Source organism: Somniosus microcephalus, chromosome 23 (genome assembly GCF_052327205.1).
Source record: "Somniosus microcephalus isolate GS21.2 chromosome 23, FLI_Smic_1.0, whole genome shotgun sequence".
Classification (NCBI taxonomy): Eukaryota; Metazoa; Chordata; class Chondrichthyes; order Squaliformes; family Somniosidae; genus Somniosus; species Somniosus microcephalus.
In genome coordinates, this window is record NC_141009.1 from 8452635 (window position 1) to 8476096 (window position 23462).

At 44.0% G+C, this 23462-nt stretch overlaps 1 protein-coding gene across 2 annotated transcripts in view; it reads right to left on the reverse strand.

The window, feature by feature from the left end:
- The window catches only part of LOC147101627 (early estrogen-induced gene 1 protein-like), a 126771-nt gene that overhangs the window by 16094 nt on the left and 87215 nt on the right, over positions 1 to 23462 (reverse strand). Inside the window, exons 5-9 of one of the 2 annotated variants that reach the window (XM_085965344.1) lie at positions 23028 to 23074; positions 9555 to 9703; positions 7182 to 7286; positions 3247 to 3514; positions 1136 to 1257 (exon numbers count right to left, since the gene is read on the reverse strand). In XM_085965344.1, coding sequence (XP_085821470.1) covers positions 1136 to 1257; positions 3247 to 3514; positions 7182 to 7286; positions 9555 to 9703; positions 23028 to 23074 — 691 coding nt within the window. The remainder of the gene's footprint in view (positions 1 to 1135; positions 1258 to 3246; positions 3515 to 7181; positions 7287 to 9554; positions 9704 to 23027; positions 23075 to 23462) is intronic. The other variant, XM_085965345.1, reaches the window with a different exon arrangement.

Sequence of the window (23462 nt, forward strand, 5' to 3'; positions counted from 1 at the left end):
TTTTTTGTACTCATACAAGGCGTTATTAGGCTGCAATTGATTTTTTCTCTCCCTGGAACAGCAAAGGTTAAGAAACATCTACTAGAGGTTTTCAAAACTTATAAAAGATTTTGAGAGGGTGAATAGTGAAAGATTGTTTCCACTGATTGGCAAATGAGTAACTATGGGTCAGAGACTCAGGATTATCACCAGTTGAATGAAAGGGGAACCATAGAATGATACAGCAGAGAAGGAGGCCATTCGGCCCATCGTGCCTGTGCCGGCTCTTTGAAAGAGCTCTCCCATTAGTCCCACTCCCCTGTCCTTTCCCTGTAGCGCAACAAATGTTTTCCCCTTCCAAGTATTTATCCAATTCCCTTTTGAAAGTTATTATTGAATCTGCTTCCACCGCCCTTTCAGGCTTCCAGACCACAGCAATGCGCTGCGTAAAAAAAAAAATTCTCATCTCGCCTCTGGTTCTTTTGCCAATTGCCGTAAATCTGTGACCTCTGGTTACCGACGCTAGAAGATTTTTGCTGCTTTACCACAAGTTGAGACTGAGGCCGAGACTAATATGTGATTTAAAAGTGACTGGATAAGATTTTGAGAAGAAAGCAAATAAGAATATGGGAAGGGCAGGGAAGTGGGATTAGCTCTAATTGAAGAGCTAGATGTGAGGAGCTGAGCTGCCTCTGCTGTCATTTCTATAAGACTTGTGTGGTCCAATTGACAATAGTGGAATAAGATTTGGCAACTGTTGAAATCAACATATTTCCGCAGTTGTCTCATCAACAGACCACACACCATCGTGGTTTTCCCCACCAGTAACTGAGGCACGTGATAACTATTGTGCCAGAGCCAGACACCCTACAGCAGCATTAGTCACACTGCTGGACATAAATGGAGCAGAACAACAGGCAAATTTCAATGAAACTTTGCCTTTTCTTACAAACTTATAAGTCATACTAACCTCACAATACACTTGTAAAATAAGTTGCATTTTGGAAAGCCCCCGATTTGGGCGATTGTCAAGGTTTAACAGCGCTCTTGACCACTAAAGCACAGCCACTTGGACGAGGTGCCAGATGGTGCCCTGGGAATCGCACCCCAGAATTAGGAGGGGGGAAAAATGGGCAACAGAAAGTGGTGAGCTTACCTTCAGCGTTACTGACATCTGTGAAATCTTGACTCTGTACGATTTTTTCCACAATGTCATCTGCATCAATTCTGGTGTCATCGACCCAAGTGGGTTGACTCTCCACCGTTTCCTTCTTCCGCCTAAGGGATGGAGAATCTGTTAGAAACAATACAACTACAGTACACACTTCAAGATCATCAGATCAACGACTTGTACACGAGGACCCTGCAATACAGAAAGAAGTGGTCAGATTTATTTTCTTCCAATTCCCTCCTGAAAGTGCCGACTTTGACAGGCCTTGCCCAAGAGGTCATTAAATGGTACGAGTAGCTAGGAGGACATTCCACCTTGTGAACCAGCACAGTCAATCCCGTCGTCGCCCAACAATCCGCGTGTGCATTTTCCACCAGGGGGAGCGACATAATCAAGAGCAAGAATTCGGGCTAAATTTCCTCTCGTTAGCGGAGAGCCACAAAGGCCAACTGCAGCATCCACATAGCTGCCCTGGGGGAAACTGGCTAATTCAGCACACAGTACAGGGATAAAACTCAGCACCTTCATGGTCTATATTGCCTAGTACTACACCAAGCGCTTGCTCGCCAAGCCATTGGGGCAGCCACAATGAGGTTTTCTTAGTGGTTTCCACTGATCCTGTATCAAATTGGAATTTACAGTACTATTTCGTGCCAATAGGTTATGCAACACTCTGTGGCTCAGACACAAACTATATAAGCCAAGGTCACAGGTCAGCTAATGCACTAATGATGTTTTTTTTCTACTTCTACATCATCAATACACTGTTGTTGCACTAATGTGTCTCAATGTCTTTTAATCTCTCCTGCTTTCTATCCCATCACTGACCTTCCCCTTTGTTCTTTCATCCCCTCCCCTTTTTCCCAGTCCCCAAACTTGCTTTCCATTTCCTGCTTTTTTTCCAGTTCTGACCAAAAGGTCATCGACCTGAAACGTTAACTGTGTTTCTCTCTCTACCGATGCTGCCTGGCCTGCTGAGTGTTTCCCAGCGTTTCCCACTGTTGTTGCACTCCTGGTTTGAGATTGATTTCTCTAAATTTTGCAGAGTCAAATATAGCACAGGTCAGATAACGATTCAACTACTTTCTACTGCCCACATTCCTACAACAGCAATTCTCGGGGCTTTCCGAGGGAGGCGGAAAATTTAATACCAATTAGTAATGAATTATATGAAGGCTCAGGGCACAGATCATCATCTACTAGGACATCGATTGAGATTGCCCAAACTCATCTGTCGCAGCCAGCAGAGGTGAATTTGGTCAAATCCGTCGGGGATGGATTTGAACCCAGCTTGCAGTGGTGAAAGGACAGCTCACCTCCTCTCTCCCTGTATTGTCTATTTTGGACACGAGGTAATAAAATGCCTCGAAACACCTTAACTTGGTTATCAGATTTTGGATAGTCAGAGACAAATAGTCAGGAGCAAAACTGAAAACAGCCAGCTATTTGAATCCTGTTAATTCAAATAGGTTTTTTTGTTCGGGAACAAAAATGGAATTATCCAGTGGTACAAAATAAGCAATTTAATAGAAAAGCGCATCTTCAATTTGAATGAACAGATAATTCAAATGAAGCAACTCTAAAACCCAGGCCATTTGGAGCTATAAAATATCCACCCATTTAGTCGGGCAGAAAATCTAATTTGAAGTTTCACCACAGTCAGAGGCTACAGGGTGTGAAGATGCTGGGACCAATGTTCCTGCTAAATTTTTTTGGGTGCGCAGTCCCTTTAATGGGCTGTGCGGCCCATTCAAATTTCCGCACAAGCGTGGTTTTTCCCCCCATTGTAAAGCCAGTGAGTGGCCTACACGGGACCTCCAGACCGCCACGCCACTTAATGGGAACATTGGCTCGGACCAATTGTTGGCAGAGTAGAAAACCTTGAAATGGTACAAAGAATGCATTATTTCCAGTTTTTTTTTTTTTTTTTTTTAAAACGTCAGACTACAGACAAACATTTGTTGATCTGTAACAAAAATGTGCATCTCAGGACAGTATGGAGTTTGAAAAAAATGTAAAAACACAGAAAATATCACAAATTGGTAACAGTAACACCCTTCACATCAAACTGTACACATAATGTTCCGTGGTCTCACCTTCGATGGGTCCTGCTATCAGGATGTGCACTATCCAGAGATAGGGAACTACCTCTTTTAAACAGAACAGCTGTGTACCTGGATGGCCTGTCAGGTGGGAGTGCCGGCCTCGGGGGCCGTGGCGGTTTCTCCACTTTGTGTTCCTTCTCCCCTTCTGTGCTCTCAACGGTTATGCTGAGCCCTCCAGAGGCACTGCTGCTACTGGATGTGTTACGCCGGTGAGTTAGGTCCGAGAGACTAGAGGACCGGGAGTGCTCAGTGCTGTAACCTGAATTTTCAAACAATATTGAATTTTCAATAAACAATTGCCAGTTGCAAGTGTAAAGAATTTCCTCTATAGATAGAAACCATGCACCAACTTTTGGGATCCTTGTTCTTTTCGGTGCAATTTTAGTTAACAGCAATTAGCTAAAAAATGCTATTCGATTTGAACTATTAAGAACTAAACTATTCATGGACATGTACAACATGACTAATCTCAGTTGACAATTCAACTTAGCTTCAGGCCTTCTAAAGAACAAACCATCTCAAGGGGAGATGGGCGTCCTGTGCTGAATTACACCCTCCTGTGAATCACGCAACTGTATTCTTCTGCGCTCGAACACAATAGGCTTTCATTCTGGCACTAATTTTACTTCATCAGCACGATTTTCACATGAGAATGCAGTGTATAGTTAAAGAAAATAGCTGGGAGTGAACAAAATCTGGCATTTAATCTGTTTATGATATCATCCAAAGCACAAACAAACTGCAGCTTTAATATTCATTCCAGATGTGCAATATCCCATTACCCATCATGACGGACAGAAACACCAGTCAACACTGTTAATATTTCACTATTCTAGTGATGTCTTTAATGTCTTTTATTGTGCTTCTTCCCATAGTCTCACGTTAATATCACCAGCCATTTAACCATTTCCTGTTTCTCTTAACCGCCCATACTTATTCGCTCAGGTGTGTTCTTTTCCTTCCCTTACCCTTTTGTTCTTTTCCCATTTAAATGCTGATCATTTTCCCAGTTCTGACATAGGGTTGCTCCCAAAAGCTTAGCTTGTCTGTTCTCTCCAAAGATGCTGATTGACCTGCTGAGTGTTCCCAACATTTTCTGTTTCTGTTCCACTATTTGATGCAGTATTCACACCAAGGTTCCACACAAGAGATTAGCAAAAATATGGAATTGGGGGTAACCTTGGTAATTGATTGGGAAATAGGAGACACAGAGCAGGGATAAAGGGTTTGTTCTCTGATTGGCAGGATATGACAAGTGGTGTTCCCCAGGGATCGGCTTTTCATCATATATATTAATGACTTGGATGAAGGGAGAGTTGTATATCCAAGTTTGCAGATGACACCAAGCGGGGTGGGGGAGGGAAGAACAAAAGGGTAACTTTAGGATAGGGTGGAAGGCAGGAGTGATGTGTTAAAATTATGAGGACAGGTTGCATAAACTTTCCTCATAATTTAACAAACTTAGCCTGTATTCCCTTGAGTTTAGACGGTTGAGGGTGATCTAATCAAGGTGTTTAATATGAGAGAGATATTCAATAGGGTAGATACAGAGATGGGGGGAAATCAGAAGAAGTGGGCAATAAATGCCGGCCTCGTCAGCGACACCCATATCCACGATCACGGCAGCAGCGTCACGATCCACTGACTCGGTTTGGCAGGCCCAAGCCATCGGTGTCCACCAGGTGCGTACTGGTGCACTGTAGTAGAATAAATCTACTTCACGGACATCAGGGCTACGAGGTTGACCTGGTCCCCATCCCAGTATGGATCGGTATATAGAGGTATCGCTAAAGGTAGAATTCCTTTGAAATGCGCCTAGTTTTCTGCATCTATTTCCCTACAATGTGAATGATATTGGAACACAAGCTGTGACAGACTTTGATCCTGAAGGGGATCTTGGACTGTTCGGATTCCACTGCACTGCTTCTAACGCGAGTATGCAGATTAAAGAAAGATTTGTGGGATGAGGTTATGTGCTTCATGACCTTAATCCTAAACAGCTTTAGTTCTTCATCGATCTAAAGTTTTGACAGCTCAAACTACTGCAGCTTAAGATTGGCCTTGAAACAGTTAAAAGTTGTGATGTGTCTAAAAGGCACCATTTGTAACCACATGCAATCCAGAGTTATCTTCCTCTGGAGGATAGACATTTCAAAGTCAGCACCTAAAATGGTGTCTATTTTATTCCCCCCCCAAAAAAAGTGTACAAATTTGAATGAATTGCTTAAATGATGAAGCCTACAAGACTAAAAACAAATAGTGTATGGTTTAGGGATGAAAATGTTCATCACTTTGGGAGTGAACATGACCGATGCAAATAGGAGACAATTTACTGGGGACTGGATGGAACAGCGGGTTAACACATTGCCCCTTTTACTACTGGCACCCCAAGATTGAATCCAGTCCGAAGCACAGCTCCTCTCTCTGCTGGCTTTAAAGGGTCCAAAGGGAAATGATGGTGGGCAGGCTCAACTCAAGTTCCTAATGGGTGCACAGCATAAAGCTCTAGTCTGGTATTAACTGGCAGTCTCAGAGACACCAAGAGGACAACTGCTGTGGGAAATGGAAAAAAATCAACAGTGGTGCAGTGCAGTGGGGGGGGGGGTTCTCTTTGGTGGTTGGAATTTGCTGTTGTGCAGAATGAGAGGAGCTTTGCTCTGGAGCTGGCTATATTATAAATGCCCTGGGAGTGCTTGGTGATAACACTGGGGTGCTGAAATGAGAAAGTGTTCCATTCCTCAGCATTGACCTTCTTTATCTTACCACCTGGCTAAGCGCAAAAAAAATCTGTTTAAAGAAACAAATACTATAAACACTAAAGATGACAATCCAGGATACCACACAGGACATGGGAAGGTTATACCATGAAAACAAATTTCCAAAAAATACCAGCAACTGAATTGCACCTCACCCCCAAAATAGGATTGTGCTACTTTGATGAGAAGGAACAAAAGGCTACTGCAGTCGAATCTTTGGAAAGGTCACTGCAACAGAGAAAGCCATCGGGTGTTTTCAAATGAACGTCAGTTCTTTTCATTTGCTTCACCATGAAAGGCTGGACTGTAGTCACTTCTCGCATCTTGTTTCAATCCCTAAATTTCTTATTTCAACCCTCTGCCCACACTTAGCTAGTTCCTTTCATTATTGGAGCATTGAGCAAAATATACTCCCTTGCAGTATATCATTTTCTGGGTCAAGGACAGCGCCACCAGTGAGGACTCATTTGTCGCACACATCTTAAGTGTACAATTACAGGATAAAAGTGACTTTTAGAATGTGAAATTTTCAATGTATAAGACATTGCAAAAAGCAATCAATGTGTCTGTCCTGCAGTACAGGGAAAGCTGAATTCATCTCATCGGCCCATTCTTTACATATAGCCACAGTGACTAATACACTCAGATTGAAGGGTATGTGTGTAAAGAATGTACTTCGAGTAATTCCCCATTTTTACTTTCTCGAAGTTCCAAGACAAAATCTTTTGTTCAGCTTCTACTCACACACGCGTTTGCTTCTTTTAAAAACCAACCTCCCCCTCCTGCGTTACTTTCTCTGGACTTGGAATCCTGGCTTCGTATCCTTACGTCACCTTGTTCTGTTGATTTCTCTACTGTCCATTTTTACTGCCCTGCCGAGAAACGCAATTTCCCCCCGCCCCTCTTTCTGAAAAGATTCACCATCCCACCCAGGCCTGCTGTTCCAGTTGTTCTAACCTCAGGAATTGTCCCTCTTCCACTGAACTGTTGAGGCTAGATAAAGAAAATCACCCGAACAATGATGAAACGCACTGTGCTGTCATCAGATCTGCATCGTACTAGCCAACACTCCATAGTTTGGGCTCTTCTGAACATCTTCCAAGACTACAACGCCCCAGCCTACAACGAGCCTCCCCACGAGACACAAAAAGAACCATGGGAAATATCTACCTGACACTTTAGAATGCTGACTGGCGTAGCTGGAATTCCGAGAATGGCCAGTTTGAAACACTTCATCTGGGCTGGACGGGGTCTGATCCGCATCTTCAGTCAGGCCTAGCAGAAACGGTACAAACACAAGGCGCTAAATACGAAAAGCTGTTCATTTCCTTTATACACAAGATCAATTTAAGCATCACTCAAGACAAAAGCAAATTGCAACATAGTGGTTCAGAGAGGGGGAGGAACAACGTTTTTCCAGCGCGAAACTTGCAGAAGCACGTCCCTGCTCAGCTAGTTGAAGCACAGCTACTGGGCTGTGCTGTGTGACAATCTGCAAGTTCAGTCTGTTCCTCTTCCCCCGAGGACAGGAGTTTCAATGGCGAATAGCAATGGGGAGGGGTGGAAAAAAAACTATTTATATTTTATTTTTTAAAAACTATTGCAGTGGGGATGAGAATCCCCAGCAATGACTACTACACTTAAATGTGCTATGCATTCAATAAAATTCTAATCTTAAAATACACAATGCCCTTGAAATAGTCTCAGTTTGTACACTGATAACTTGGCATTTAAAAAAATATATACATTCTAGCAAATCTACCAAATCATCCAACTTGCCATCAGCGATGACCGAAGGTAATTGGCGAAAGAACCAGAGGTGAGATGAGGAGAAATGTCTTTACACAGTGAATTATGATCGGGAATGCGCTGCTGAAAGGGTGGTGGAAGCAGATTCAATAGCAACTTTCAAAAAGGGAATGTGATAAATACTTGAAGGTGAGAACATTGCAGGGCTATGGGGAAAGAGCGGGGGAGAGGAACTAATTGGATAGCTCTTTCAAACAGCCGGCATAGGTACGATGGTCTGAATGGCCTCCTGTGCCACAAGGTTCGATGATTTGTTGGTTATAATGACAGCAGTTTATAAGATATAATGCACAATTATTATGCTGCTAATGTGCAACTGTGTATAACTAGCCTGTCACTTTGAGGGCACAAAATGCAAGAGCTGTAAATAGCAATATCCTGATGACAATTGCTGCTGATGAGCCAAGTAATATTTTCTCACTTTAATTGTGACATTTATATTACCATTAGGCTCCAATGCTAACCAGGAAGCCCAAGTACTTGCACATAAAGTGTAGTGCATGGCAGCTGACCTTCATATAATGTAAAATAAGTTAATAGCGTTAGATCTGCTGGACATAAAAACTTTCACATAAATAAATCACAGACTGTTTGACTTTACATGTCAACAAGAAATTGAAGTTTTCTAATACTATCTGATGGCTCCTTGACATCTTTTCAAGTCACGAGTCCACCAATTGATATTCCTGCTGAGCGGACAATGGAAGGCCATCAAGAACACTAGGGAGATGCCATAAAGAAGTTGGCACACCATTTAGAGACTGCATGAACTCGAAGCTGAAAGTCTGATTTACAAGGCCAGGAAGCTGAGTGCAGTGAGTGACATGAGCTCAATCAACGACAGTACAATGGGAAGGGTCTGCGCAGACTTTTTTTAAAATATATTCATTCAAGGCCAGCATTTATTACCCATCCCTAAGGTGGCGATGAGCCGCTTTGTTGAACCACTATGGTCCGTGCGGTGAAGGTACTCCCATAGTACTGTTGGGGAGGGAGTTCCAGGATTTTGACCCAGCGACAATGAAGGATCGGCGATATATTTCTAAGTCAGGATGGTGTGTGACTTGGAGGGGAACTTGGAGGTGGCGGTGTTCCCAGGCGTCTGCTGCCTTTGTCCTTCTAGGTGGTAGAGGTGCTGCTGAAGAAGCCTTGGCAAGTTGCTGCAGTGCATCCTGTAGATGGCACACAATGCAGCCACGGTGCGCCGGTGGTGGAGGGAGTGACTACAAAGGGCGGTTATAAAATCAACAGAAGGAAATTAAGATTTGCTTGCATAGAAGACAGGATTTGCACAGACTGCTTCAGATCTACGTCCAATGCTTCCATTTAAAATAAAAACTCTCGTCTCTCAGGCTTTCCAGTTATGACAATCTCATATGGGTTGGATGTCGAATAGAACAGCAGGCTAAATCAGGGCTCTCTGGTGCAGATGAAGTCATTTCAGAAATCCCCAGGCGATGATGAGGAGTGAGTGAGTGATAAACAGTAATGTCTGCCCTGGCTAAGTAAATTAGATTTATGGATCTGTTGCATGAGATCATCTTGAATCTTTTCAGCGAATGTAATGACTATGAGTAGGACTGTCTTTTCCATCTGTAATAGGTGGGTGGAAATGGCTACATTAGCAGCTTGGTTTAATTAAAACCCATTATTTATTTTGCGGCAGGAATCTGATATTGCCCAAGTCTGACATACAGAGAAATGGGCCTTTAATACGACTGGAGTGTCTTTTACCTGAGCTGAGCGGAGGCCGAGGTTTTGGCTGCCTCACTGAATTCAAGCCACCGGAGGCAACGTTGTCTGTGGTCCCATCTCCCTTACAGTCCAGCTGCAAGGAGCCATCTTGGCCTGGGATGGAGATAGACTTGGCAGTACATGCGGGCCTGCAGAAATCAACACAAGAAGTTACTGCAACATTTCCACTCAGTAGTTTGGGTTGAAACACTTTCTGGCAGGAAATATGGTTTTACAGCTGGGCCGATGTTGTGTCATTTACACCTTTGGCCCCTATCCCCAGAACCCCAAGTTTCAATTCAGCTCATACAGCATCTCTACAGCTAAGAGAATGGGCTGCAGAGGAATAGGACGTTATCTCTTCATCTCCGAGACCTTATTCAAATCCCAGAAGTTACCTTCTCTCTGATGAGCAGTAATGTTTCCAAATTAAATCCCCAATTGCTCAGCTGGATGAAAACAACAGATAAGCCGGCCGGTCACCCCACTGCTGTTTGTGGGATGTTGGTGGCACAAAATGACGGCTAGTGCTGCCTACATAATAGTCGCTGCAATCAAGTTCATTTCACGGACATTTGGAGAAGTTTCTACAGCGAGATAAAATGCTATATATAAATCCAAATATTTACTTTATTTCTTATCCCTGGTCTCTGCTGAGTTAGCTTTTCTCAGATTAGGCAGTGATGTGGCATAATAACTGGCCTCAATGTCCTTGGCCAGAGGTGGTTGGCGGTGGGGGTGGGAGGAGGAGGAAGTCAGCCTGACTGCCATTTAGTAATGTATGTACGTGTGTTCGAGTTTAGTTGCAACATACACCCACAGACACACAGCCTGCCGACACACAGCCACACAGCCTGCCGAGACACAGCCAGACACACACCCACAGACACACAGCCTGCCGACACACACCCACAGACACACAGCCTGCTGAGACACAGCCACAGCCTGCCGACACACACCCAGACACACAGCCTGCCGAGACACAGCCACAGACACAGCCTGCCGAGACACAGCCTGCCGAGACACAGCCACAGACACAGCCTGCCGACACACACCCACAGACACACAGCCTGCCGAGACACAGCCACAGACACACAGCCTGCCGACACACACCCACAGACACACAGCCTGCCGAGACACAGCCTGCCGACACACACCCACAGACACACAGCCTGCCGAGACACAGCCTGCCGAGACACAGCCACAGACACACAGCCTGCCGACACACACCCACAGACACACAGCCTGCCGAGACACAGCCACAGAGACACAGCCTGCCGACACGCTTCAGGCTTGCACAGAGAATGGCCGCTTGGTTGAGGCACTGGGGGGCTGTTGGCACCTGTGGAACTGGCCCCCAGTTTGACTCATTGCTTTCTGTCTCCTCTCCTGAAAGTAGAGAAAATGGAAAGAACAAATTCCTAAGTGAATTAAATTTAAATCTCAGATTAAGTTCCCCGTTGACAACGGTTCACACCTTAAGCCTCCTACAAAAATCAGACCAACATTCTTCACTTTATCTCCGCTAATGCAGGCATGTAGAAAGATGCGTGCAGTAAGTAAATACAGGTGCCAGTAGCCCTCTGGTACCTCACTATAACACTCAGGGATGGGGTGGGGGAGCACTCAGCTACAGCTCGGATCTATGCCATCCCTAACCTGGGAATGCTCCTGCTGCCTCCGGATGCCAAGTAGACAGCAAGCATTGTATTTTAGGCTGCTCCTCAGCCTACAGTACCTGTCAAAGGTAAATCCTTTATAGCCTGTGAGCAGCCTCAAGTTTGACTTCCCTATTTGGGCATTTATGACAGGAGACCTTAGATAAATTAAAAAGGTAGTGAAGGACACAACTGGAAAACAAAAACGAGCCTCTACCAAAGAGAACCCACTTTTTTTTTTTAAACTCCTAAAATTCAAACTTTCTCACTTTATGGTGGGGGAAAAAACGGTGGAATTATTTAAAAAGAGCTGGATGCTATAATCCTAGAATAGTACAGCACAGAGGGAGGCCATGCGGCCCATTGAGTCTGCGCCGGCTCTTTATCAGAGCATCCAGTTAGTCCCACTTCCCTGCTCTTTCCCCATAGCCCTGGAATGTTTTCTCCTTTGCGTATTTATCCTTGAAGGCTACTATTGAATCTGTATCCACCACCCTATCAGGCAGTGCATTCCAGGTCCTAACCACTCGCTGTGTAAAAAAGATTTTCCTCATTGCACCTCTGGTTCTTTTGCCGATCACCTTAAATCTGTGCCCTCTGGTTATCGACCCTCAGCCATTGGAAGCAGTTTCTCTTTTATTTACTTTATCTAAATTCTTCATGATTGTAAACACCTCTATCAAATCACCTCTTAACCTTGGGGAGGGAACTGTAAGTTTTCTTCCCCCTGGAACGATGATCCAAATGGCTTTCCTCATTTGTATCGATCATATGACAAAAATAAATACAAGTTGTTGTTGAACATGGCCCAGATAGCCACAGTCACTAGAGGGCAGCAGACACAGAGCGAGAGAGACACACACACACACGCTCGATATTCTCAGAAACCCAGAAAACAATGAAACAAAATGGAGATTTTTGAACTGGTAAAGTAAGTGACTGCATTAGAAACATGTAAAGCAAATTAACCCCAACATCAAATCCGAATTCACTGCTGAGCTAATAAATTTCACGGTATTCATTGTACTGAGAGTGATGTTTTTCCAGAAGGATCGTGCACACACAAACAGGCAAAGAACTACTAAAAAGGTTGCCTTTGATAGATGGCGGTTTGTGGTCGGTTAGTATTGTGCCATGGTTGCAAACACAGCTGATTTGATCAAAGCGTTAAGACTACACTAACTGCTGTCAGTCTTGGCTCAGTGGTAGCACTCGTGCCCTTCAGTCAGAAGAGACTGTGGGTTCAAGCCACACTTCAGGGGCTCAGTGAGTTTATTCAGTGAGCAGCTGAGCCCCACTCGCCAGGAACACCCTGCACCGCCCACAAGTTCAAAGTGGACTAAATGGAGCCTGGATGTCAACGTTTAATTGCCTTAACAGACCAGAAAAAATACAGCCAAGAGATAGAGATTGCTGTTTCATGACACATGCTGGAGGCGTGCGTGGATTTCAGGTGAATCCAGACGTGGATGAGATGGTGATGTGGACTCAACACTTTCTCCCCCGCTCAGTTTTCTCCTCCTCTGAAGGTGGTTATTAATGGGGTACAGGGTTCCATTGAGGGGGGGGGGGGGGACCCCGCCAATACTTTGCCCAAGAAGTCATTCTTTATGCCTAAGCCTACATAAGCTATCTATGGCCCTGTCCTCATTCAATAGACAATACACTTTCCGTTGGACCCAGGGCTTCCCCGCTCTGCCTGGCTCAGTACCACACCCTAAACATTTTTGTTACACACAAAATTACATCGTTTGATGGGAGCGATTACAAGAAAATAAATCAAGGTCTCACATATCAATGATTTAGACTTCAATGTAGGGGTCATGATTGAAAAGTTTAGATGATACAAAAATTGGCCGTGTGGTTGATAGGGAGGAAGAAAGAAAGATGTAGACTGCAGGAAGATATCAATGGTCAGGTGGGCAGAAAAGTTGCAAATTAAATTTAATCCAGAGAAGTGTGAGGTAATGCATTTCGGGAGGGCTAACAAGGCAAGGGAAATTCTTCTTTCTTAGGCAGTCCCTCAGGACCGAGGATGACTTGCTTCCACACTAAAAATGAGTTCAGGTGACTGGAGTCCAATGCGGGACCTACAGTCTCCGTCACAGGTGGGGCAGACGGTGGTTGAAGGGACGGGTGGGTGGGGTGCTTGGGTTGACGTGCGCTCCTTGCGCTTGGCTTCCGCTTGCTCCCGGCGAACAGGCTCGAGGTGCTCGGCGCCTTCCCGGATGCTTCTCCTCCACTTTATGCGGTCTTGGGCCAGGGATTCCCAGGTGTCAGTGGGGATGTTACACTTTTTCAAGGAGGCTTTGAGGGTGCTCTTGAAGCGTTTCCTCTGCCCACCTGGGGCTCTCTTGCTGTGTCAGAGTTCCGAGTAGAGCGCTTGTTTTGGGAGTCTCGTATTGGGCATGCGGACAATGTGACCCGTCCATCGGAGCTGATCGAGCTTCGATGCTGGGGATGTTGGCCTGAGCAAGAACACTGACATCGGTGCGCCTATCCTGCCAATGGATTTGCAGGATCTTGCGGAGGCAGCTCCTGCAAGGGAAATACACAATACATGGATACTACGAAGTGCACAGGAATAGAGGGACCTTGGATTGCACGTTCACAGATCCCTGAAGGTAGCAGGACAGGTAGATAAGGTGATTAAGGCGGCATACGGGATACTTTCCTTTATTAGCCAAGGCTTAGAGTATAAAAGCAAGGAAGTTATGCTAGAACTGTATAAAAAAAACTAGTTAGACCACATCTAGAGAACTGCACACAGTTCTGGTCACATTAGAGGAAAGATGTGATTGCACTAGAGAGGGTACAGAGGAGATTTACGAGGATGTTGCCAGGACTGGAGAATTTTAGCTAGGAGGAAAGATTGGAGAGGCTGGGGTTGTTTGCTATGAAACAGAGGAGGCTGAGGCGAGATATAATTAAGCTGTATAAAATTATGAGGGGCCTAGAGAGAGTGGATAGGAAGGACCCATTTCCCTTAGCAGTGAGGTCAATAACCAGGGGGCATAGATTTAAAGTAATTGGTAGAAGGATTAGAGGGGAGTTGAGGGGAACTTCTTTCACCCAGAGGATGGTGGGGGTTCTGGAACACTCAAAGGGTGGTAGAGGCAGAAACCCTCATCGCATTTAAAAAGTACTTGGATATGCACTTGAAGTGCTGTAACCTACAGGGCTATGGACCAAGAGCTGGAAAGTGGGATTGGACTGGATGGAGCTTTTTGGCAGGCAGACACAATGGGCCGAATGGCCTCCTTCTGTGCCGTAAAGTTCTATGATTTATGATGCCAGGAGGCACTGTCTCCATCTGCTGCCCTAGTTCAGATTTTGAAATTTTCAAAAATAATTCTTTAATGTTGGCACCTATTTTGAAGCTTCCTTTAGGGTAGGACCCGAGCTCAACCTCCAAGTGTCCCACAACAGTTGCTCTTTCAAGGCCATTCTTTCTGCGGTTGTAAAGTACTGCTGGTATGCTTTTTAAAATATCTTTGGTAATACTGCACGCGCTTTTCAGATGATGGCACACTAAATTTCCTTAAGTTCGTCACAATAGAATGGAAAGAATAATTTTCACAGTCATCCGTCAGCAATGCAGTCTTGGCAAAGTTTTGCATTACGCCTGGTCCTGTAAAACTCGTGACTGTTGCCACAGTTACTACTTCAACAAAGAACAATTGTTTTAGTTTTGACTGTTGACGTTCAGAGCCCACAATAATTTTATGAATTATAAAGTATCGAGCCACTGCACTCATCCTCATGTGAACTCCCAATCTCAAACTTAACTGTCTGGGGAACGGAGGTGCTTCCAGAGTTCTTTTAGAAACAGAGGGTAGGGGGGCGGGAAAGAGGAAGGAAGATATCAAGGATGTGTCAACCGATTATCAGTTTCTTGCAACCAGTTAGACTGATGTTCACAGAGCACTGGATAATGTGTACTTCCTATGTGCTCTCAGTCAGGGAATGGTAGGTGACACATGGAGCTCCAATAAGCAGAGCAAAAATGGTACAAAGAGAGGAGTGGAGACCACTGTTTCCTCTAAGCTGCACGGCCATAATGGGAAAGGTCTCGCGCAGTCCCCTCACCGGCTTTTCCATTGTAAATACAGCGCAGGCACAGAAATTTAAAGTGACCGCGCATTAAAAGAAACAGGCTGTGCAAGGACCAGGCAGCTTACAGGGAACATTGGTGGAGGCTACCCAATGATTCAGGAGGGAAAATCTGCTGCTCAATGCAACACTGAACCAAAGAGAACAGCATCATCCCATGTTTCCATCGGTGGTCTGTGCAGGGCCAGCAAATACAGACCAGGGGCAATAGGCATGGCTGTCAAACTCACGGTCCAGGCTGACAGGAAGAGTGGCCATTTAGACAAGGTACTGTTGCCAATGGAACTGTATGCCAGCATAGGGCATTCATTTCATGAGAGGAGAACACAGGAAAAAAGGAAACAAGCCAATAAATTGGCCAGCGAGCAACCTGGGAGATTCTAATATTTAGTGGTGATATCTGATGGATTTTGATGCATTGCATAGTGTACATTACATGTCTTCTTGTGTAACTTTACAACCTGAGTAAAAGTCACACATGGATTATTTTTGTGATGTACGCTGGTCAGGGAGGAATAGTTCAGGGGAGGCTGGAATATAACTGGAACCTGCCAAGGAGAAGAGAAAATGGGAAAATTATTGGGAGGCGGTTGGGGGGGGGCGGAATGTTGTTCTAACGAATATGTTGATTATTTTTTTTTGTAAGTGCTTCATGAACAAAAACAGAGAAAGAGGAAAATATTCTTCAACCTCAAATGCTAATCACATTAGGAACCAGCCTCCTTCATGGAACTTGGTTCAGTTATTTGCAAATTTACTCTTTCCGAACTGAATGAGGATTTCAACATATACACATTTCAATTGGATCTCCAGAGACATTCTACACACCTTTAATGTCAAATGTTATGAAATAAGATTAAATGAGGATTTAGAACGACACTATAGTTAATTCTTAGTGCAAAAAAGTGTCAGAATTGAACCAGTTCTTTACAATATCCATTTTTAATTAGAACTTTGCCAATTAACTGAAGGGATTAATGGTTACAATTTTAATAAGCAAAAAGTTACATTTCCTAATACTCCTCTGATCAAACCAGCCAGCGTGTGCATGGTGCAGCACTAAACACACGTGATCCAGCTGAGCTGATCCTGCTCCACCGCATTTCATTGATGTCACTATGCCAACAGGACAAATACTGAAGTGTATTTTTAGTATATAGTTCATTATCGGGACAATTGACGTATATAACTTCATCTGAAAAATGTCACCCGACACCGTTGGCTAGATGTCAACCAGCTATTGTTCAATATACTGAGTGCACATTTAACAAGAGAGTGGTGCCAGGGGTTAATCCATCACAGTCGCTGCAGTAATAGATTGTTTGACAAACGCTGCTGGCAAAACCCTACCAAGAAATGTTTCCTACCCCATGCGATTGTTTTTTCTCTCTCCACAATCTGTGTGTGGAACCATCCTTTACATGGTCTCACCATCAGTGCCGCTTCATTTTTAAAAAAGGTATCAACCATCAAAAAAAAACAATTACATGAAACTGCCTTGAAAGGACAGACAAACTTGCATTTTATACAGCACCTCCAGACATCCTAAAGCGCTTTATAGCCAATGAAGTACTTGTGAAGTGTAGTTATTGTTGTAATGTAGGAAATGCAGCAGCCAATTTGCAAACAGGCTCTCACAAACAGCAGTGTGATAATGACCAGAGAATCTGTTTCAGTGATGTTGATTGAGGGATAAATATTGGCCCCAGGACACTGGGGAGAACTCCCCTGCTCTTCTTCCAAATAGTGCCATGGGATCTTTTACGTCCAACTGAGAGAGCAGGTTTAATGTCTCATTCGAAAGACGGCACCTCCGACAGTGCAGCACTCCCTCAGTATTGCACTCGAGCAACAACCGAGACTTTTTTTGTGTTCAAGTCTCTGGGGTGGGACTTGAACCCACAACCTTCTGACTCAGAGGCGAGGGTGCTACCCACTGAGCCACGGCTGACACAAAAGGAGTTATACAGCAAGAATAAGAATTAACACACAACTACAGGTTATGAAATCTTTGAAATGCCCTGTATTTGAGTTCAATCCTGCTCCCTCATTACAGACAAAGCAACTTTTACCAGTTAGCTCCCCTATGTCATCAATGCTCAATGCTTCAATAATATTCAATCAACAGAAAGAGATGTTTGCCACACTTAATAGCTCTTTTAAAAAGGAGGGACTGAGATTAAGATTTATTCTTTAAAAAGACAAGCTTCATTAGATATTGTGGCACTATAGAACTTCTAGACTTGGCATTCAGTGACACGCAACTCCACTGATGGTTATTTTTGGAAAGCAACTAATCCATACGGGAAGTTCCCCAGGTAGGAGAGTTTAAAACCAATTAACAGGATCCTGCAGATTGCAAAGCATGTCACATGCTGAAAGGTGCACCGTTGCTGAATCTCTCTGTCCACACAGTGCGACCCCCAACAGAATGGGTTACTCCTGCAGTTAATCTACTGCTGACGCACTGTACTCCTTGAAGAACTAAACGTGATTTCAGGTCGTCCCAATCTGCCATTTCAGACAGCGACAAATCAGTGAGACTTTTATTTCCAATTCACAACCCTATGGGACAGCCACTAAGATCGATGCAAATTAGGTCCTCTTACTACCTATGCCAACCTGGTAATAAAATAAAGTTTAATATAGATCCCAGAAGGAACAGACATTCCGTTTTTAGAAAACTCCAGTAACAAAGTACATAGAAAGGTTTCACGCTGGTTAAAACAGCCACTATCCAGTTTCAATTGCTCAGCAACTGACACAAATTGGATGCATCCACAACACATTCTATGATACTTGGATTACCATTTTTTCCTGCTTTGTTGAACTTGCACCATCAGGTAATGTTTCATGACTTTGCTCCGACAAAAAAATTCAACGTCAGCAATTTTAAGAGTTTAAGTGTAAGAAATTTAAAAAACTTTTAGTACCATTTTACCACCTCTTCAGTCAACAGCTTGCCAAACATCGCCAGCTGCTGACAGCACTGACTGAGAATCACGTTTTAGCCATTTTGCCACTTCATTTTTATATGGAGGGGAGTGGGCAGAGGATAAGAGATATGTTGTCAAACATAGAAGATAGGAGCAGGAGTAGGCCATTCGGCCCCTCGAGCCTGCTCCGCCATTCAATGAGATCATGGCTGATCATCCAAATTCAGTACCCTGTTCCTGCCTTCTCTCCATATCCCTTAATCCCTTTAGCCTTAAGAAATATATCTAACTCCTTCTTGAATATATTTAATGAATTGGCCTCCACTGCCTTCTGTGGTAGAGAATTCCACAGGTTCACCACTCTCTGGGTGAAGAAATTCCTCCTCATCTCAGTCCTAAATGACTTACCCCTTATCCTTAGAATGTGACCCCTGGTTCTGGAATCCCCCGCCATTGGGAACATCCTTCCTGCATCTAGTCTGTCCAGTCCTGTCAGAATTTTATAAGTTTCAATGAGATCACCTCTCATTCTTCTAAACTCCAGCGAGTATAAGTCTAATCGACCCAATCTTTCTTCATACGTCATTCCTGCCATCCCAGGTACCAGCCTGGTGAATCTTCGCTGAACTCCTTCCATGGCAAGAACATCCTTCCTCAGATAAGGCGACCAAAACTGCACACAATACTCAAGATGTGGTCTCACCAAGGCCCTGTACAACTGCAGCAAGACATCCTTGTTCCTGTACTCAAACCCTCTCGCTACAAAGGCCAACATACCATTTGCCTTCTTAACCGCCTGCTGCACCTGCATGCTTACCTTCAGCGACTGGTGCACAAGGACACCCAGGTCTCGTTGCACTTCCCCTTCTCCCAATCTACTGCCATTCAGATAATAATCTGCCTTCCTGTTTTTGCCACCAAAGTGGACCACCTCACATTTATCCTGGAGTTTCTCGACATCCTCCTCACAGCACACGCGCCCACCCAGCTTTGTGTCGTCTGCAAATTTGGAGATATTACATCTAGTTCCCTTGTCTAGATCATTAATATATATTGTGAATAGCTGGGGCCCAAGGACCGATCCCTGCGGCACCCCACTAGTCACTGCCTGCCACTCGGAAAAAGACCCGTTTATTCCAACTCTTTGCTTTCTGTCTGCCAACCAGTTCTCTATCCAAGTCAATATCTTGCCCCCAATCCCATGTGCCTTAACTTTACACGCTAATCTCTTATGCTGGACCTTATCGAAGGCCTTCTGAAAGTCCAGATACACCACATCCACTGGTTCTCCCTTATCTATTTCACCAGTTACATCCTCAAAAAATTCCAGTAGATTAGTCAAGCACGATTTACCTTTTGTGAATCCATGTTGACTTTGTCCGATCCTGTCACTGTTTTCCAAGTGCTCTGCTATTACATCTTTTATAATGGACTCTAGCATTTTCCCCACTACCGTTGTCAGGCTTACCGGTCTGTAATTCCCCGTTTTCTCTCTACCACCTTTTTTGAATAGTGGGGTAACATTAGCTACCCTCCAATCCATGGGTACTGTTCCAGATTCCATCGAATGTTGGAAGATAATCAGCAATGCATCTACTATTTCTAAGGCCACTTCCTTAAGTACCCTAGGATGTAGATTATCAGGCCCTGGGGATTTATCAGCCTTCAATCCCATCAATTTCCCTAACACCATTTCCCTACAAATACTGAGTTGTTTCAGTTCCTCCCTCTCATCAGACCCTATGTTCCCCGGCATCTCTGGGAGGTTATTTGTGTCCTCCTTTGTGAAGACAGAACCAAAATATGTATTTAGTTGGTCTGCCATTTCTTTGTTCCCCATTATAAATTCCCCCGATTCTGACTGCAAGGGAACTACGCTTGACTTCACCAATCTTTTTCTCTTCACATATCTATAAAAGCTTTTACAGTCAGTGTTTATGTTCCCTGCAAGCTTACTCTCATATTCTATTTTCCCCTTCTTAATTAATCCCTTTGTCCTCCTTTGTTGAATCCTAAATTGCTCCCAATCCTCAGGATTATTGCTTTTTCTGGCCAATTTATATGTCCTCGCCTTGGATCTTATGCTATCCCTAATTTCCCTTGTTAGCCACGGTTGAGTCACCTTTTTTGTTTTATTTTTATGCCAAACTGGGATGAACAAATTCTGTAGTTCATCCATGCAGTCTTTGAATGTTTGCCATTGCTCCACCGTCAACCCTTTGAGTGACATTCCCCAATCAATCCTACCCAACTCGTGCCTCAGACCATCGTAGTTTCCTTATTTAAATTTAGAACCCTAGTCTCTGAGTCAACTACTTCATTCTCCATCTTAACACTAGGGTATTTGTGCAAGTCTCTGAGTTGAAGGGAAGGTAGGCAAGCACACTCGTTTAAGAGAGCACTACCACTATTTAACTGCATTATTAATATATTTTTTTTAATGTATATTAGAGGGCTGACATAGAAAATAGAAAAAGATAGGAGCAGGAGGAGGCCATTCAGCCCCTCGAGCCTGCTCCGCCATTCAATGAATTATGGCTGATCATCCAAACTCAGTACCCTGTCCCTGCCTTCTCCCCATATCCCTTTAGCCTTAAGAAATATATCTAACTCCTTCTTGAATATATTTAATGAATTGGCCTCAACTGCCTTCTGTGGTAGAGAATTCCACAGGTTCACCACTCTCTGGGTGAAGAAATTCCTCCTCATCTCAGTCCTAAATGGCTTACCCCTTATCTTTAGACTGTGACCCCTGGTTCTGGACTCCCCTGCCATCGGGAACATCCTTCCTGCATCTAGTCTGTCTAGTCCCGATAGAATTTTATAAGTTTCAATGAGATCCCCTCTCATTCTTCTAAACTCCAGCGAGTATAAGCCCAATCGACCCAATCTCTCCTCATACGTCATTTCTGCCATCCCAGGTATCAGTCTGGTGAATCTTCGCTGCGCTCCCTCCATGGCAAGAACATCCTTCCTCAGATAAGGCGACCAAAACTGCACACAATACTCAAGGTGTGGTCTCACCAAGGCCCTGTACAACTGCAGCAAGACATCCTTGTTCCTGTATTTGAATCCTCTCGCTACGAAGGCCAACATACCATTTGCCTTCTTAACCGCCTGCTGCACCTGCATGCTTACCTTCAGCTAATATAATAGCAAAATACCGCGGATGCTGGAAATCTGAAATAACAGAAAATGCTGGAAATACTCAGCAGGCCAGGCAGCATCCGTGGAGAGAGAAACAGAGTTAACGTTTCAGTTCTGATAAAGGGTCCCAGAGTATTTCCAGCATTTTCTGTTGTTATTTCTGCTTACCTTCAGTGACTGGTGCACAAGGACACCCAGGTCTCGTTGCACTTCCCCTTCTCCCAATCTATTGCCGTTCAGATAATAATTTGCCTTCCCGTTTTTGCCACCAAAGTGGATAACCTCACATTTATCCAGATTATACTGCATCTGTCATACATCTGCCCAATCACCCAACCTGTCCAAATCATACTGGAGTTTCTCAGCATCCTCCTCACAGCACACATGCCCACCCAGCTTTGTGTCATCTGCAAACCTGGAGATATTATATCTAGTTCCCTCGTCTAGATCATTAATATATATATTGTAAATATATTCTTCTAAACTCCAGCGAGTATAAGCCCAATCGACCCAATCTCTCCTCATACATCATTCCTGCCATCCCAGGTATCAGTCTGGTGAATCTTCGCTGTTTAGAAGAAATAGCTGGGGTCCTAGCACCGATCCCTGCGGTACCCCACTAGTCACTGCCTGCCACTCGGAAAGAGAGCCGTTTATTCCAACTCTTTGCTTCCCGTCTGCCAGCCAGTTCTCTATCCAAGTCAGTACCTTGCCCCCAATCCCATGTGCCTTAACTTTACACGCTAATCTCTTATGCGGGACCTTATTGAAAGCCTTCTGAAAGTCCAAATACACCACATCCACTGGTTCTCCCTCATCTATTCTACCAGTTACATCCTCAAAAAATTCCAGTAGATTAGTCAAGCACGATTTACCTTTTGTAAATCCATGTTGACTTTGTCCGATCCTGTCACCGTTTTCCAACTGCTCTGCTATTACATCTTTTATAATGGACTCTAGCATTTTCCCCACTACCGATGTCAGGCTTACCAGTCTATAATTCCCTATTTTCTCTCTATCACCTTTTTTGAATAGTGGGGTAACATTAACTACCCTCCAATCCATGGGGACTGTTCCAGAATCTATAGAATTTTGGAAGATGACCATCAATGCATCTACTATTTCTAGTCTGAGTTCCTGTTTTCAATTTGTGTCAATGGTACACTAATGTAGAGGAGTCAATGTTCCTCCGCCACGTCCAGCACCTGGCTTTTTCTGCGGCCAGAGGAGCATGGCAGCTTCCTACTGACCTCCCATCATGTCCTGCTTCATGGTGGTAAATACAAAAAGAAGAATGTGATGCTTGGACCTGGATCTTCATGGAACCTTACTCTGCCAGTGACCCAGCATCAATATACAAGCGGCTCCAGGGAACACTAGAACCGGCCAAATAGGGCACGGCACCTCAAAATAAAAGTTTGAGCTGTAGCAATGAATTACTTTTTAAACAAGAAAAATAAAAAAAAGTATGGCGTGAGCATAATCACCTTTAAACTATACCAGCATCTAGAAAAACACACAAGTCAGGCTGAATTTTTTTTTTTTTGCAGCGAGAATCCAGCTGTAACTGTACTGAACTCATACCCAAAAGGGAGGGACATTGTTATTGAAACACTTACGTTTTGAAGCAAGGATCTCCTGACAACAGCTGCATACCTATGGTGACCTGCAAAGAGAACCAGTTTGTGTCAGAAGCTAGATTTAAAAAAAAATTTAAATGACTATTACTGCTTTTAAAGTAGCTGTGACTTTCTTGGATTTTAATTTTCATGTTGATTTGTGTGCAAACACATGGAGAAAGGGGATGGAGTGGCTTATTCTTGGTTGCAATGGAGCCGATTTACTTGGGTGCATACAAAATGCGCGTTTTTTTTAACTCCCGTATCCAAAATTATAGCAATTAGCGTTTTTGTTTACTTTTGTGGGAAATAGTTTTTGAACAAAATTAAATAACGGATAATTGAGTGATTAAAAGGCAGCAACTTCATCTAGGGATCAGATAACCTCAAACCAAAAGGTTAGAAGTCATCTAAACCCCAACACGAGATCAGAGC